Consider the following 15,752-nt stretch of genomic DNA (forward strand, 5'->3'; position numbering starts at 1 on the left):
TTTAAATTAAATTAGGAAACACACGGTTTGTTTTAAGTAGAAATATATAATATTCTGATATTTGCAAATAATTTTTATTGCCACCATAAATGTACAAAAAAAAACACGTTTTATAAAGTACAAGATTGTTTCTTCGAGGAGGAACATTCATAATTTTTATTTCTACAAATTTCAGTCAACGTAAGATATATGTCCTCTATAATTACATATGTAACACATTTATGTAAATACTTCTTAAAGACGCAAATTAAATCTATTTAATAATAGACAAAATTTTGCACGATTAGAATTCTTCAAGTTATAAAAGTTTAACGAAGAAACTTCTGTTAAACAAATAACCGTGGAGATCCACTGAAAGGACGGATTTCAAAATCTGATTCATATCTTCAACATCGTTCCTTTCAAGTTTACTATTACTGTCCATTTTCTTTCCCCGTTCAGAATTTGTTCTATCACGAATTAACAGAAAAGTGCAATAAATAATCTTAAAAAATCTTATAGTAGTAGACATAACCTTAATGGACGTCCTAACCTCAATTTCGAAAATAATATTCTACGTTAAAAGACTATCACAGACACGGTTTAAAAGCACATGAAAATCTTCGTTGTGCTTTTCAATAAACGTACAAAGTTCAATATATAATAATAATACTGGATTATCTATTAGAGAGAGAGAGAGAGAGAGAGAGAGAGAAAGAGAAAGACATCAATCCTGGGTTAGAGGAACAGAGAAAACAGTATGATGCTTATCCTTGTGGAAAAATAAGTTCTTTAACCCATAAGTGTAATAGTTTGACTTATCCAAACAAAATATTCAAATTCTTAATTTATAAGTTATGATTATAAGGCTCAATCTAATTGAAAATTACTGAGACATTTAGTATCAGTATCATTTAGAAACAGATATTGTCTGCTCCGGCAAGAGTAAAAGACTCTTCTTATTGAAGAAAAGGTTTTTAGAAAACCAAAATTGAGCACAATTTATCAAATTTCATATAAAAACAACGCTATCATTATGTGTCGCTATCTATTAGGAGGTTAGGTTACTGTCAACAATAAGGTTAGGTTCCTAACAATAAAAAATGGCGCCCAATTTTGGAGAGTAGGTTCCATTTTGTTTTAGAAAATTAAAGCAGTTGTCCTCTTCTCTTTACTTAAACACTGAGTCTCTTTTTTCAATCTTGAGCAATTAAAACTCGTCGTGGAAACTTCTTTCCGTGTCTACCATTTTACTACCCAGGAACAGGTCTATTTTGCTCAGAATTTCGAATAGATTCAATTTCTCGTCGAGATTCGTATCTGACAGACCTATTAAATATTGGGCTTCTTGTATCGCGTGCCTTGGATTTCTTGGGTCTACATACATCTGGAATAGAATTTTAATTAAAAAATTAATGAAAAACAATAAAAATGAAAAAGTTCAACAAAAATTTGTTTCCTTTAATATGTATAAATATATGCTTAATAAATTTAATAAATGTGCCCCTGAAAATGGCAGATTCAGATTTATTACCAGAAGTTCTGTTCTATCGGCTTTTCCATTTTTGTTCTTGTCAATAAGATGTCTGAACTCCTTCCGCCTGTCGTCACTTCCGCCTACCGCTTCTCGTTTGTCTTCCTTCAAGTCCAGACCCATCCCTTCTGAGGGTAAATCCGAGAATTCATCTTCTGTCAACTGTTCATCCCCATCGCGGTCTAAAATGGAAAAAAGATAGAAGAATGATGTAAATTATTATTCTACCGGTACAGAATCATTATTCTTAACATTATTAATAATACAAAAACATTGAAAATAATTTAGATTACTGAGAATAGAAGTAAAATTGCAGAAATTGTTAATGTTAATATTATTTTATTAATATTAGAAAAAAGCATTGATACTATAAAAAATTAGTATAAAAAGGGAATTAGGAAAATTTTTAGTTATTTTTGACCTTGAAAAGACCAAAAATGATGTAGCACACTAGAAGAATCTTTAAAATTAAATGTTTAAAATAATAATTGTAAAAACAGCCAGAAATTAAAATTCATTCATAAATGTTAAAAAATTACGTTTCCAGATAAAATACGAAGTGTCCATACCAAACTTCTCAAATAGATCTTCCACCATTTGCAGTAAGGCCCTATGACTGCTCTCAGGGTGGGTGAAAGCCAGAAACTCGTCGAGTGTCAATCTCTCCGGATCATTTTTTGCCGCTTCCGCCCATCTAGCTCTGTCTCTCATTATACTCTCTTTTAAGGTACGCGACATATTGCTGTGTTTCTTGTCATGCGAGCTCACATAGCTCTCGGGAAATCCGTGGGACCTGAGAAAGTGCGCGTGATACTCTTCCCATGAGATCTCGCCTGGAATATTCAGAGGGAACGTACAATTTTACATTCTCTTTCATATCTACTTTCTACTGGCCATTAATTTAACATTTATCGTCTAGATAAACTGAAAACATTGAATATTTTACATTGATTTTGAATTACACTGATTTTAGTTTTGAAATTTTGAAATTTTTCTTGAAATAATTTACTTTCTATTCAATTTTGTACAATTAAAGGATTAGTATTTATATCACAGTTGAGCTTAAAGTTTAGTTAGTGTATAGTCTCCTTTCTTCTTGTATTCTCAGGAAAAAATTATTGTTTTTCAATGTTTTTAAAATCCTTCGTAGAATTAGAATAGTTTCTAGATATTTTTTTTTTTTTTTAGAAATTATTATATATTTATTTGTTCTGTATTCTTCTACATTCAAGTGACACTTGTGTCTTCTCTATAAAGAAGAATATCTTCTTTTAAATTTGTATCCTAAATCTCCAAAATCTACATTTAAACTGATCTGTACAATTAAAATTACTCACCATTCCGCGGATTATTATCTATAGCGGTAAATAAACCAACATTTTCTTTCATGGCTCGGCTGATATGCTCGATAATTTTCGTATGAATCCATCTAGCCAATTCTTGGATGTCCAACAATTGATCCTGATCAGTATCAGCTCTTTGAAAGATATTCTCCAGCAAAGTTTTTAGATTCCCCTGATTCTCTGCCACCTCCACGTCCTTGATATTCTTATCAATTTCTTTATAATGTTCCAAATCCCTCTTGTCGGCCGTCACTGCTTCCAGCTCTATGAGAAGATTCTCAATCATGAGTCCTTTGTTATCTTGTACAGCGGTGGTGGACGTCAGACTCCTTAGGGGCACGTTTCTGTTGTACTTGAAGAAGAGCAGGGACAAATAAATAACGAGAGGCACTAGAATGGTCCAACGGAGGAAACGGAAGCACCGTAAATCTGACTTGAAGGTGACTTTGTGTACCTATTAAGGAAGCATTGAGATAAGTGAAATAAACATTTCATTTGAAGAGTTCTTCTCAGAAAAATTTTATTATTTATCTGCTTATATTTGGAATTTTTATTAAATATTCTATGATTTTCTTATTTCACAGCAGGAAACAGCATTGAAATAGTCTAATTACTGCCTTTATTAAGAAAGTCTTTTGGAACATAGAAAAAAGAATGAGAAAGCTACATAATCTACTTACAAAATAGGAAAGATACATGGCTGGTTCTCCCTTTACAATACAAGACCACCACATACCATTATGCAGCCCCAGAACTTGAAGTTTTCCATTTCTACATTTAATCTTCAATTATCATCACTGTGACTACCTATCCAGCCTTTCAGAAATCTAACAGTCACTTGCTAACAGTCACTCATAGGTCCTTACGTTAAACATTATCACTGATGACACTGCACCATAGATACTCATGACTCAACACGCGTCAAAACAATTCAAACTAATAACAACAATCCTACAAATGTATTCAGAGCTTGTATGCACTTGGTAAGAAACATTGAGTAAGAAATGGAGTATAAATTAACGACACAATATTAATAATGAAGTAATTTAGTGTAACAAGACAATTTATGATGATGACACTGCACAAAGTCTATTTGCTGCACTAATAACTCTCTGTTCTTTGACAAAAACACGAATATCAAGCAGAACTCTGGCTGCACGTTGCCTGGCGAAACGTTAACTGCGTATTGATCCACTTTCACTGTCGTGTCCTTTCTCTATAGCTCTCTCTCGCTCTCTCTCTCTCTCTCCTCTCCCAATGGCGTTCCCTGTTCCACTTTCATCGCCGTCTCCGTCACTGTTCCTCTTATCACAAACGCATATTCTCTGTCTCCTGATTGAACTGTAGTGGTAAAAGTTGGACCACAGCTTCTTGTTCCTCTGATTAATTTTCTGGACCAGCTTTTGGCTCTCCTTAGAGCAATGACCTCTTAGTTGTTTGTGTAAAAGTGAAGAGAATACATATGATACCCAAACATATATGAAATATTGAAATATAATAAAATAATTTTGTATCTGGATTCCATTTTTTAAATTATGTTCATAAGCATATAAATCTGTAGACATTTATTATCAATCAGAGTAAATGAGAGAATTAAGAAGATTTCATTAAAGAAAAGAAGAAAAATATCTTCTTTCCAGTCCTTTCCCTCTTATTTTTGGAATGTTATTATTCTTAGGGAAATGCTTCTATTTAATATCTAATTTATAATTATAATATCTAGATTTCTTGAAAGTATTTATTTTTGTCACTCACTTTTTATTACATCTTTTCTTATTTAAAATTAGATTTCTTTTTGAGACAATGAAAGGAGAGCTAAGAAAAAGTTCTATTAAATTAATACATAAAGATTCACACCCAAAAACTCGCATATTTAAATTAATATATGATTACGTATAATAATAGAGGAATATTACACAGGAAAGGAATAGAAATTAAGAAATGAAGACTGACAAGTGTAACAAAGCTACCCAATACATTTCTCTTCTTATATACACAAATATTCATATTCAAATACTTTATCTAATAATGAAGAAACTTACTTAAAATATATTCACGTATATTCTCAGCTACTTAAATACTCGGAAGAAACGAAGTACAGATCCGCAGTCAAGTGAAAGAATGATTTTTCATCTCCACAATATAAAAAAAGAAGAGAAGAAAAAAGCGAAGAATAGAAAAGAAGAGGAGAAAAACCATTCCAGAGTTAACAAGGCGTCAAAAAGAAGATTCCTAAACGAATCGTTGACGTTTCACGCGGTAGAAGCTTCTCAGGGCGGGATTGGTGCTTGAAGAGATGAAGAAAAGTATAAAAATTCTTCTCTTTACGAAAGAAAAGAAAAAATTACACTCGTTAAACCTTTAACATACTGATAAAACATCAACTGGAAAATTTTACTTTTAAAAAGTAAATAATCTTTTCATATTAAAACGAAGAAGATTCTTCAAATGTAAAATAACAGTTGCCTCCACTTAGATTAAAAGTATGAATATAAAAATAAAAATAATAGAATAATGTATTTCTTTAAACATGATAAAAACTTACAGATAGAATTTCCTAGTGATTAATTTTTAATTATTGCAACCGCCCGCGAGGAGGTTTCTTGCTCAGGAATGGTTGAAATTCACAATTTAAAGTAAGTACTATATCAATAATTACTGCCATAAATACGCTATTCTACACAATCCCGAGTCGTCTCCTGGCAAGGAGTCTTCTCTGAGTATCCTTAAGTATGTAAGTATCCATGGTCCTTCTCTAAGCTACTAAGATTTTTTTTCTTCATCAATATTTTTTAAATACTATCTTCTTCATGATACACTAAAAGTATAAAAAGTAAGATACTTCATACTCTAAAAAGTATTCTTAATTGAATCTCTTTGAAAGAGTTTTGTTACTTTGGTTTGTCTGTAATGCTTCACTCTGTCCTGTTTAGGTTTCAAAACTTTAAGTTTGTAATTCAGAATCTTCTCATCTATTCTTCAGTTGTCAAGGTAGAAGTACTTCTTAATAGTCAATATTTTAGTTGTTCTTCTTCTCTTCGAGCCTTATGTAAGCACCATAATCAGAATGAAGCAATCTATGATTGTACTTTGCAAACTTATAATGAATTATGAAACCCTAGCAAGAGACAACAAAATTAATTCTCAAAAGTGTTCTAATCATTTCTGCACTTATCATTTTGCTATTTAGCAAGTTTCTTTTGTTAAAAACTAACACGTAGACTTTTCTAGTGCAGTCAGCGCAGATCTTCCCTAACTGACTATAGAAAACAACCTTAAAGAAATAAAAATAGAGAATATACTGTTGCAATTAGGAACTGCTGCCTTTTGGACAAATTCTTTGGAATATTCCCATAACTCTCTAAAATAATCTGATTGCTCTCATAATCCTATAATCTCAAGAGGAAGTTTCAGTTCCTAAAATCTTCCCTAAATGTACTAATAGGTATTATTCTTCATATCTTTGGACTTTTAGTATTTTCCACCTGAGATTTTTCATCGTCCAACTCCAGACCAAAGTTTGTGATACCATGGACATTATTGGCACATGGTTTTGTTTTCATACACAACAAAGAAGCAATGGGTGGACTCAGGAGGTTCTGGTCGAGGTCTGCTGAGTTCTGAAAACCTGTAAAACAGCTCACAATCACGCCTACCAACATTGTCAGGATGCAACCTATTCCACTGTACCATAGATAACTGATCTAAAAATAAACGGAACGAAAATTAAAGTTTTAAAGACTAAATAATTAATTATCATTAAGGTCTTTGTTCTTCTAGTGGAAATATAAAGGTCAGAAGCTACTAAGAGAAACAAATAAATAGAATTATAGGAAAATAATAAAATAAGTACCTTATATATGGAGTAAACTTCATCATTGTAGTCATTTGATTGTTTTAGGTTTATGTCTGTAGTGTTAATGCATGGGCAAGCATCGACTGACACTGGCTTGTTGTCTAGGTGAATTTGACCATTTAGTAAAGCAATTTGAGCTCCCAGTCCAATCCAAAGGACAATTACCATACTGGTGATGGCACCAACAATTGCTCCTTTGGCATTTGCCCATGGAATAAACATTCCCAAAGAAAATAATCCCAGGGTAATACCCCCGACCATGCCATTGAACGAAAGTGCGACCTGCAAAATTAATTTTCATCCACCATCATGTCAAAAAAGTAAGTTCGCACTAAATATATTATGTTAGAAATTTAGCACAAACTCGTGGGAAAATTATTGTTATGGATTAAATTTGATAGAGCAATTACTTTATAGAGATTTTGAAGAAAAAGAATGGTATATGAAGAAATTGATACCTGAAGAACGCTGCCAAGTCGTTCTACAACAAAAACCAAAGTGAAACTAAGCGCTCCAAAAAAGATACTAATCCACCTAGCATAAATTGCACCCTTTCTGGCTGGCATTTCCATCTTGAGTACCCCTTGGAGAATGTCTTCACAGGTTATGGCCGCCAGGGAATTCAGAGCACTTGCCACAGTTCTAAAACATTTTCCAAGATATATTTTCTTCATTTTGGAATCGTTACAAATTTTATCTAAATATTTCTTCTTTAAATATTAACCCAGCTATCTTATTAATTAGGAAAAGGATATGCAACATACAGAAAAAGTTATTCAACATACCCCAATGAGGCAGCGAAGATCCCAGCAACAAAAAAACCAGGCACTCCCTTGAGACTACCCATGAAATTCATGACGTATAGTGGCAACAATTGATCCTGGCCACTTATATAGCCAGCTAGTAGAGGATCACAGTCTTTGTAAGTGCTATAGAGCACCATACCAGTCAAGAAGTTTACGGTATATATTATAATCATACCAAAAGCTGATACCCATAAGGCTCTGGAATAGAATGGTAAATTAAAACAATATGAAACTGAAGATATGTAAATTTCTTATTTATTTAATAAATTTTTGAATATATTTACGTTCTAACTTGACCAATGTTTTCGACGCTAAGGTACTTTTGGACGGAAGCTTGATTGCTACAGAACATGCTGGTCCAGTAAATGGTCCCACCAATTACCACGCTCCAGAAGCTATGTCGGACAGTTGGACTGGGGTCCATGTTAAAGAATTCCATTCTTCCAGATTGTTCGTTGACTTGCCATACTAAGGAAGGTCCTCCTTCCCAAGAAAGACCACATCCAACGATTAGGAAGAGGGAGCCGAGGAGCACCGCTGCTTGGAAGGTGTCCGTCATTATGACGGCCTTCATTCCACCCTAGAATGGATATAATAAAAATAATAAAATAAAATAAAAATAAAAATGAAAGAAGAAAATGAAAAAAACGCTTAGAAAAAAGGGTAGAAGATTTGAAAGAAGAGAAACGGGAAGAAAAGAAAGAAGAAACTAAAAAAAGAAATCAAAGGAACTTGAAAAATATATCTTCGAATTAATCAAAGTGAAGGATAGATACCTGTGAGGCGTAGAAGATACAGACTACGTAGACTAGAGTGACGGCTATGTAAGTATTGAGGCCCGTGACTGTAAGAAGAGAAGGCACATTAATTACGAGAGGACGCGGATTAGTCGAGTCGTATCACGTTTCATTGAAGCTCACCGTGACTTAAAGCTAACGCTGGCGCATATACAGCTACAGATGTATAGAAGATCATCTGCAGCATGTAAAGACCTCCGGCAAGTAGTCTGCAATGCCGGTTGAAACGAAGATTAAGATACTCATAGCTCGAGGTTAATCTTAGTTTCATGTAAACCGGCAGGTATAGGCAGGAGGTAATGGGTACAACCAAAATAAAAGACAGACATGTCATCCAGAATTGAGTACCCTGTAATTTTTCAAACAAACGTTTTATCATAATAACTGTAGTGCAGTTAGAATTTGATGAGTCAGTATATTGGATATAAATGTTTAATCACCAAAAAGTAAGAAGATCTGTATAATTAGAAATCCATGAATCTCTAAATTATATTCATAAAATTAATTAAAAAATTTATTTTCCAAAATAAATCTAAATCTACTGTATAGAATCATACCCTTTTAAAAAAATATACCTGTTCATACATTTCGGCAGGATTTCCCAGAAGTTCAATAGCCGTAATAAAACTAGCAGCCAGTGACATCGCCATAGGCAACGTTCCCATGCTTGAGCCACCAAGCAGGAAGTCCTGGCTAGTTTCCTGCTTCTTAGCGAAGAAACCATAGAAAGTACCTATTAGGCATGAGATTACCAACATAGCAGCCAACACCATATAGTCGGCCCATGAAAAATAGTAGAGAAGGACAGGATGGTTTTCTATGCATTCTTCTTTTGTCTCTGCGGATGGCCGCTGTTCTGCTGAAGAAATCGCCAGACAGAAGAATAGTACCAAAACACGCGACCTCATTTTTCAGGAGCTTGAATACAAAAAGAGAATTTTCTCATAAATGTGAGTTGTAGCTGTTTTTCTTCTTTTGAAATAAATCGGAAGTTAGGATGTTATTTTGATATAGTTTCTTCTTTTCATTTTAAATATTTTTAACTTTTGAGAGTATTAAACTTTTATACTATTTTCTACATTTTTTAAGTGAAGAAACGTGCTCATAGATTTTCTAATTACTGTATATTTCTTTCTCTATAAATTTCCACAAATTTTGAATCTCTGATAAGTAGAAAATTTTACTCTGATAAGTAAATTTTTATTAAACGAGTTGAAAAAAATTGTTTAAATTCAAATTTACTAAAAATATAATAAATATCGACTATGAAGACACAGGAAATATAAGTAAGACTAATTGAAACAAATGTCAATTGTACTCGGCATTTTCCGTCCTTGAGCTTGATTTATTGACACCCGATCGTGTGTTTTCTATAGATCTACAATCACGTGGAAAACGTAGCTAACCGATACTTCTGCGCTACCCAGATTGATTTCCATTATATGATCGGTTTCCATATCATTTTACATATCTGCGGTATCACGTAAATTATTAAATATGTAAAAAACATAACAACTGATTTTTCCTTTCAATCAGTCCATAATCAATTTCTTTTTAATTTTCAATTTCGATTTTCATTTTTAAAATTTATTATTGAAGATTGGTATCAAGACATTGGTAGAAAATTCTCACAAAATATTATTTTGAGATAGTTATATTATATAATTATATCTTCTTCAATCTAATCTTCTAAAGAACAGAATGATTTTCTATGAAATTCCCCAAAATTTCTTCCCCTTGAATCTTTGTCTTCCCAAAATTCTGAAATATCTCAAAATCTCGGTATCAGTATATTATTAAAAAATATTGCCATAAAATATTATTTTACAGATCAATCTGCCAAAGAACAAAATAATTTTCGAAGAAATTTCCAAGACTTACAAAAATTAATCTTTCAAAGAAGAAAATAATTCTCGAAGGAATTCCTCAAAATTCCATCTCTTCCTCCATATATAAAAGCATGTATCTCAAAACAAATTACATTTTCTTGTTTCATTTGTTACAGATCTGTGTTTATCGGCTGCATTGAAACCTAAATACTTAACTAACAATTGCTCGTGTCGATCGATCCAGTATGAATACACAGACCAAATGGGCTTAGTAATCGTTTAGTCAACTTGATTCTTTCTTACATAAGCAAAGTGTGTGTTGTATGTGTGCTTTGGTTGGAATGGAACGATTATTGGACGTATATCATGTCTCACCAATAGTGTAATTGTTTAGAAGGATTTGCACCGTAGTTGTGACTATTAACACCGGCGTTCGATCATCATTAAGGAATCTGGTTGACCCTAGCCAAAACAAATCAAAAGTCAAAAACAAATTTAAGTCAAAAACAAATGAGTCCAATTTGTTCAAACTCAGGAGGAACATGTAATTAAACAAGGAATCATAGTCACATCTTCTATCATATTCATATGTAAACAATTTTATGCACATGAAAATCTTCCATTGCATTTCAAGTCAATATAGGAACACTTTCAAATCAATTTTGCATATCTCTTCTTTCTTTCTTTTTATTGAATTTTGGATATTTTTATGCTTTCTTCTTTAGTTTATGAAGTATTCAGTTGCTATATTTTGTCTTATGCAATTTATAAATATCTCTTCATTTTTTAATTGGATGAATGTGTCCATAAATTTCTTAATTTTTGTACGTTTGTTCTGCTATAAATTCCCACAAATTTTCTATTTCTATATTTTATTTTATATTTCTAATTCTTATTTTCTATAGATTCCCTGGTTTTTGGTGAATTTCTATAAATTTATTCCTCTACAAATTTCTATTTTATCCTTCATTACCCATTTTTCATTTTATGCTAATATCTGAAATTATTTTATGTAAATTTTAGAATCTGAATCCCAAACCTAAATATTTTCTTCAATAAAAGACCCATAAAAATCAAACTTATTTTTGAAATATTAGATATTATATAAAGTGAAAAATGAAAAATGACAGAGAACTTTTTTGTATGTAGATTTCATTTTTGGAGTACTTTTGTGAAAGAGGAGGTTTAAGTGTGGAATCTGGATTTCAAAAATTGTAAAACATGACGCTATCACTAGTAAATTTTTATGATTTGTATTGTAATCCATTTAAAAGCTCACAAGCGGAAATACAGGACCTTCCTTTGATAATTGCAAAGGGAACCAGATATCCGTAAATATTATCGCCTCTTATAGGATAGCTAAATGAATGAAGGAGGTAATACCACGTTATTTATTCTTTTCATGACATCTGCCTTGTATTTCAACTCAATTTTAACAACTTATTACTGTAGAATGTGCAACTTTTCCATAAATTAATCGTTTTATTACTTTTATGAATTTTGTGATACTTGTTTTCTCTTCCTATGATTTTTTATAGATTTTCTGATCTTTGTGAATTTTTTTATAAATTTTATAATTTTTTAGGTATCTTAATTTCTGAAAATTTATACAAATTCTCCAAATTCTGTAAATTTTTGTTTCTATACATTTTGAAATATCTTGCCAAGAAATTTTCAAGAGTAACAACATTTTCAAACTATTGATACCTTAAATAACTTTCAAAGCATTTTACCCGAAACGTTTAACTTCTTCAAGAAAAACTATGCCTCCAATCTTACTGAAGACAACAAACATTAAACAATCATTTAGGATATAATAAAGAATATTTTCAAAATTAAATTTTACTTCTTCACTTTAGTAGGGGCATCAAATACTTCTAAAAATCCACTTATAAAACTAAAATTTTACCAAAACCATTAAAGAAATTAAAAAAAATTTTCAAAATTAAAAATCTTACCATTTTACTTTTAAAGCTTACCCTTACCTATACAGAAACCAACAGATACTTTAAAAAAACTACTCAGTACACAAACAACAAAAATATCTTCAGAATTAAAAATTTTACTTTTTTATTCTATTAAAACTTATAGACACCTTTAAAAAAAACCACTCAAAATATCAAGAAAGATTTGCAAAACAATATCTTACCTGTTAACAACTTCTAGATAACCCAGACGTAGTCCACCTTCCCAAGATGGAAGAATAAGAAAAAGAAGAGAAGAAGATATACAAAGAAAAATATGAAAATGATGGTCTAAGGCGCTAGTGATGTCGTGTAGTTGGTAGAAAGGTACGAAATTGCAGCTGTATAATCTTGCTGCTAGCCTTCCTGACGTAACGCATATATGCTCGAATTTTTTAGCGAGCAACGGATCAAACTAGCTCTTCAGAATTATCCCAGATGGAATTGAAGAAGTCGTGACGAGAAACTTTAGCTGACTAATTAATTGGGACTCTCAGTTTCACGCGACTTGTTTGGAACGGAGCCGGCGGATTAAGCGGAGAACGATTTCAGACTGTCGTTTTAATTGTCACATGTGTCCATTTATATGAACCAGCCCCTTCCAGGACTGCGAGTTTCTTCCATTCTGCGGACTTATGAAAACGATACTTATGACCACGATAATTACGCTGTTATTAAGTGGCCTACGTGTGTTTAGGGTAAAGACATGATACTCTAAGCTATGAGGAGAAGTGGGGCGAGGGTGTAATATAAAATTGTTAATTAAATGAGAATGGTAAGATGTAGAATGTAGATTATGTCTTCTAAATTTTGGAAATATTAATTTGATACTTTGAGGATGGAATATTGAATAGGTAGATTTTTGTTCTTAGAGAAATTAGAAAAATTGTTGGTTAGGTGGCGCTTCCAATTTTGCAAACTTTTTAACTTTTTTTTTGGGAACTCTTCTCCGTAACACTCTATTGACATCCCATTGATTCTCGTGCTTTAATCAAATTATCCTAGTAAGAATTTTATATCGTTATATCATTATACCAAGCAAAACGTGGCACAAGAAACAAAGAAGAAAGAAAGAAGAGACTTTTAAAAGAAAAAAATTTAGAAAAGAAGAGAAAGTAGAGAATTTAAGGAAAAATTTTAGTAGAAAGGAAAACATCGAAAGAAGAAATGAAAACTTGTATTTAATGTTATTATATCTTCTTTAAAGCAGAATGTATCTTATATAATTTTGAAGATTAATTTAATTGATCCATGTTTATGTGGAAGACACCGTGATCTTCCTAAATTCTCAATGACAGACTTATTATTCATAATTAAGCGAAGACAGTCAACGTCATAACTTAGAAATTACTTTTAATTAGTAAAGTTTGACATAGAATAATAGACTTGACTTAGAATAAACGGACGCTTAACGCTGATAAAATCTTCTTTTAATTTTTGTTATCGACGATCCAATTGCTACCGAATCTTTCTTTTATTTTCCTTATAATTTCGTAGAACTGTTGCTCCAGATTGGAGATAAACATGATAAAATTACACACGGTTTCTCTGTTTATTGATGAATTTGCCAATTCAAATGCTAAACAGCTGTTATGCATCGTAGACACGGGAAAAATTATGTTAATGGCAATCGATAGTCGTCATGGTTTGACGCAATTTGATAATAAGATATTTGCCGCAAATGGTGTTAGCTATCTATTTATAATTACAGCAAATACTACAATATGTCCATCAAATATACAAAGCTCTTACTATACAATCACAAAACGCAAAAGAAAGAAATGTAATGGTAGGAGAAACGAAGAAATCATGTATTACGTAGAAATTTAATCCAATGCTTCCAAAAATGAAGAAGAGTTGAGCAGAAGAATATTCTAAATCTTCTTTATTTTTCGTTTTCTTTTTCTTCTTCTTTTCCTTTGTTCAACATTATAATGCAAAGATATTGAAGAAAAGGAAAGTCTAACTGAAGAATATTCTGCTATAATTGCAGGACAAATTCAAGAAGAAATGAGGAAAGGAGAAATTATGAAAAATACTAATGTAAAGTATTAAGAAGAAAAACAAATTCTAATATAGTTACAAAGCAAAAATTCAAGAAGATGTTATAGGAAATACTAATGCAAAATGCTGAAAAAGAAAAGAATTCAAGTTTAGGAATATTTTAATATTTTAATACCTCATTATATAATTTTAATATTTTAATAGGGAAATTTAAAAAGAAATGTAGAAGCAGAAATTATGACGAATTCTATTACCAGAATACTAAAACAGCTGAAAAGTACAATTGCAGACACTTCTAAGTAATTATTCCACTTTTGTAAAACACCAAAAGAGACTAAAATGGAAAATGTCATATTTAAAGAAGGGAAAAATGCTCTAAATTATAATTTTGTGTAACAAGCTACTATTTTCTCCAATTCTTCGCTCATTTTCTTTAATGAACTTACCATTTCAATGTCCTTATCCTCCACAGCTTCCATGAAGTAACTCGTACTCGAAAACATACTTTATGAAGAATGTCAAGAGATACCATGAACAGTTGCAGGAGCAAACTCGCGATTGCAATGGTTTCCTCGATAAAGAGAGCTGATAAACTACCACTACCCGCTCTGTATGCTGAAGATTGGAACATGAAAAATCGACACCAACCAGAGTATACATGAAAACCATGTTTGCAGTCAGTTGGAACGGGATTCAACCGGTTACCATTTAGAGGGTTGTAAATCAACAATATTCCTCTAAGTTCTACATCTCTGACACTTTCATTTATATCATTTTTGTTATAAGTAGCAAGCAGACTCTGAAAAAATTAACAATGAGAAAGGAAGGAATATTTCATAATTTAGGAGGCAGAAGAATTAGAAGAGTTAAGTGTAATTAACAATTGGAATTAATAACGAAGAAGAAAGAAAAATTAAAAAATTTGAAGTTAAAAGATTATGCAAAAAGATTTGATAAAAGTAGGAATGAAGAACTTGACAGTCTTCATCAGTGAAGATAGTTGAAGATAATTTTAGGAAAAATGTACAATGTGTTCATGACTAAATATAGGAGATTATCTGTTATTCATTCTAGCAACGGAGAACTCATGAGTTTTTCTGAATGAATCTGTCATTTTATCGGTTTTCTAAATGTGATTGTCTTCTAAAATTTTCTTAGCTTACATTTTGATAATTGAAACATAAGTTAATTCACTATGGCGAGGTGATTACGCCTGCACTATGCGTATGAAAACACAAAAGAAGATGGTGGGGAGAGGCAAGAAATGCTCCAGATTATATATGACACAACGTGATACAATGAAATTCTCTTCCTCTAATGATTATAGTAATTCTACTAGGAACGCATGATTCATGTCGGGTTAAACAAGTTACACCGCTAATTGATGAATGAACACACCGAAATAAATAACATTACTAACCAGTAATTACACATTTAGAGATATCTAGTAAATTTCTTCTTCAAAGAATACTTCCAAATGATTGAACAATTGATGGCAATAGATATATAAATGTATAAACTATACAAAATATAAATGTTAAAGTAAAATGTAAAATTAATCTTCTTTTGAAGAAATATTGAAGAGATGTACTGAAGAAGATATTTAAAGATATTGAAACTATTTCCCATTTAATAATTAA

At 31.6% G+C, this 15,752-nt stretch overlaps 2 protein-coding genes across 5 annotated transcripts; both read right to left on the reverse strand.

The window, feature by feature from the left end:
- Nucleotides 1–55: 55 nt before the first annotated feature.
- Nucleotides 56–4,080, reverse strand: LOC117214377 (45 kDa calcium-binding protein). Its single transcript, XM_033460466.1, has 5 exons — nucleotides 3,537–4,080; nucleotides 2,851–3,310; nucleotides 2,083–2,346; nucleotides 1,514–1,695; nucleotides 56–1,366 (listed from the first exon to the last, which is right to left on the reverse strand). Exons 1-5 carry the CDS (start codon nucleotides 3,588–3,590, stop codon nucleotides 1,190–1,192), a joined length of 1,137 nt encoding a protein of 378 aa, XP_033316357.1. The 5' UTR covers nucleotides 3,591–4,080; the 3' UTR covers nucleotides 56–1,189.
- Nucleotides 4,081–4,812: 732 nt separating this feature from the next.
- LOC117214374 (sodium-coupled monocarboxylate transporter 1-like) lies at nucleotides 4,813–12,681 on the reverse strand. 4 transcript variants are annotated; one of them, XR_004488840.1, is made up of 10 exons: nucleotides 12,294–12,681; nucleotides 8,891–9,233; nucleotides 8,439–8,664; nucleotides 8,295–8,362; nucleotides 7,803–8,098; nucleotides 7,498–7,716; nucleotides 7,171–7,354; nucleotides 6,710–6,994; nucleotides 5,752–6,560; nucleotides 4,813–5,674 (listed from the first exon to the last, which is right to left on the reverse strand). XR_004488840.1 is itself a non-coding variant. In XM_033460459.1 (9 exons), the coding sequence occupies exons 2-9, from the start codon at nucleotides 9,221–9,223 to the stop codon at nucleotides 6,312–6,314; spliced, it is 1,860 nt and encodes a 619-aa protein (XP_033316350.1). In that variant the 5' UTR covers nucleotides 9,224–9,233; nucleotides 12,294–12,681; the 3' UTR covers nucleotides 4,813–6,311. The 4 variants fall into 4 exon arrangements, 3 of the variants coding, with proteins under 3 accessions (XP_033316350.1, XP_033316351.1, XP_033316352.1); XM_033460459.1 differs by having other exon boundaries at nucleotides 4,813–6,560; XM_033460460.1 differs by lacking the exon at nucleotides 12,294–12,681 and adding an exon at nucleotides 10,365–10,531 and having other exon boundaries at nucleotides 4,813–6,560.
- Nucleotides 12,682–15,752: the final 3,071 nt, after the last annotated feature.

This window comes from Bombus bifarius, unplaced genomic scaffold (genome assembly GCF_011952205.1).
Source record: "Bombus bifarius isolate JDL3187 unplaced genomic scaffold, Bbif_JDL3187 scf7180000009200, whole genome shotgun sequence".
NCBI lineage: Eukaryota > Metazoa > Arthropoda > Insecta > Hymenoptera > Apidae > Bombus > Bombus bifarius.

What these genes read in the sequence shown, in the direction of transcription:
- LOC117214377 (XM_033460466.1), bottom strand. Translation starts at nt 3,590, where the DNA reads ATGTGGTGGTCTTGTATTGTAAAGGGAGAACCAGCCATGTATCTTTCC. An exon ending in CCATGTATCTTTCCTATTTT is followed by an intron (nt 3,311 to 3,536) that starts GTAAGTAGATTA and finishes CTTCCTTAATAG; the next exon opens with GTACACAAAGTCACCTTCAA. An exon ending in AGATAATAATCCGCGGAATG is followed by an intron (nt 2,347 to 2,850) that starts GTGAGTAATTTT and finishes TGAATATTCCAG; the next exon opens with GCGAGATCTCATGGGAAGAG.
- LOC117214374 (XM_033460459.1), bottom strand. Translation starts at nt 9,223, where the DNA reads ATGAGGTCGCGTGTTTTGGTACTATTCTTCTGTCTGGCGATTTCTTCA. An exon ending in AGCGTTAGCTTTAAGTCACG is followed by an intron (nt 8,363 to 8,438) that starts GTGAGCTTCAAT and finishes CTCTTCTTACAG; the next exon opens with TCACGGGCCTCAATACTTAC. An exon ending in AACATTGGTCAAGTTAGAAC is followed by an intron (nt 7,717 to 7,802) that starts GTAAATATATTC and finishes ATTCTATTCCAG; the next exon opens with AGCCTTATGGGTATCAGCTT.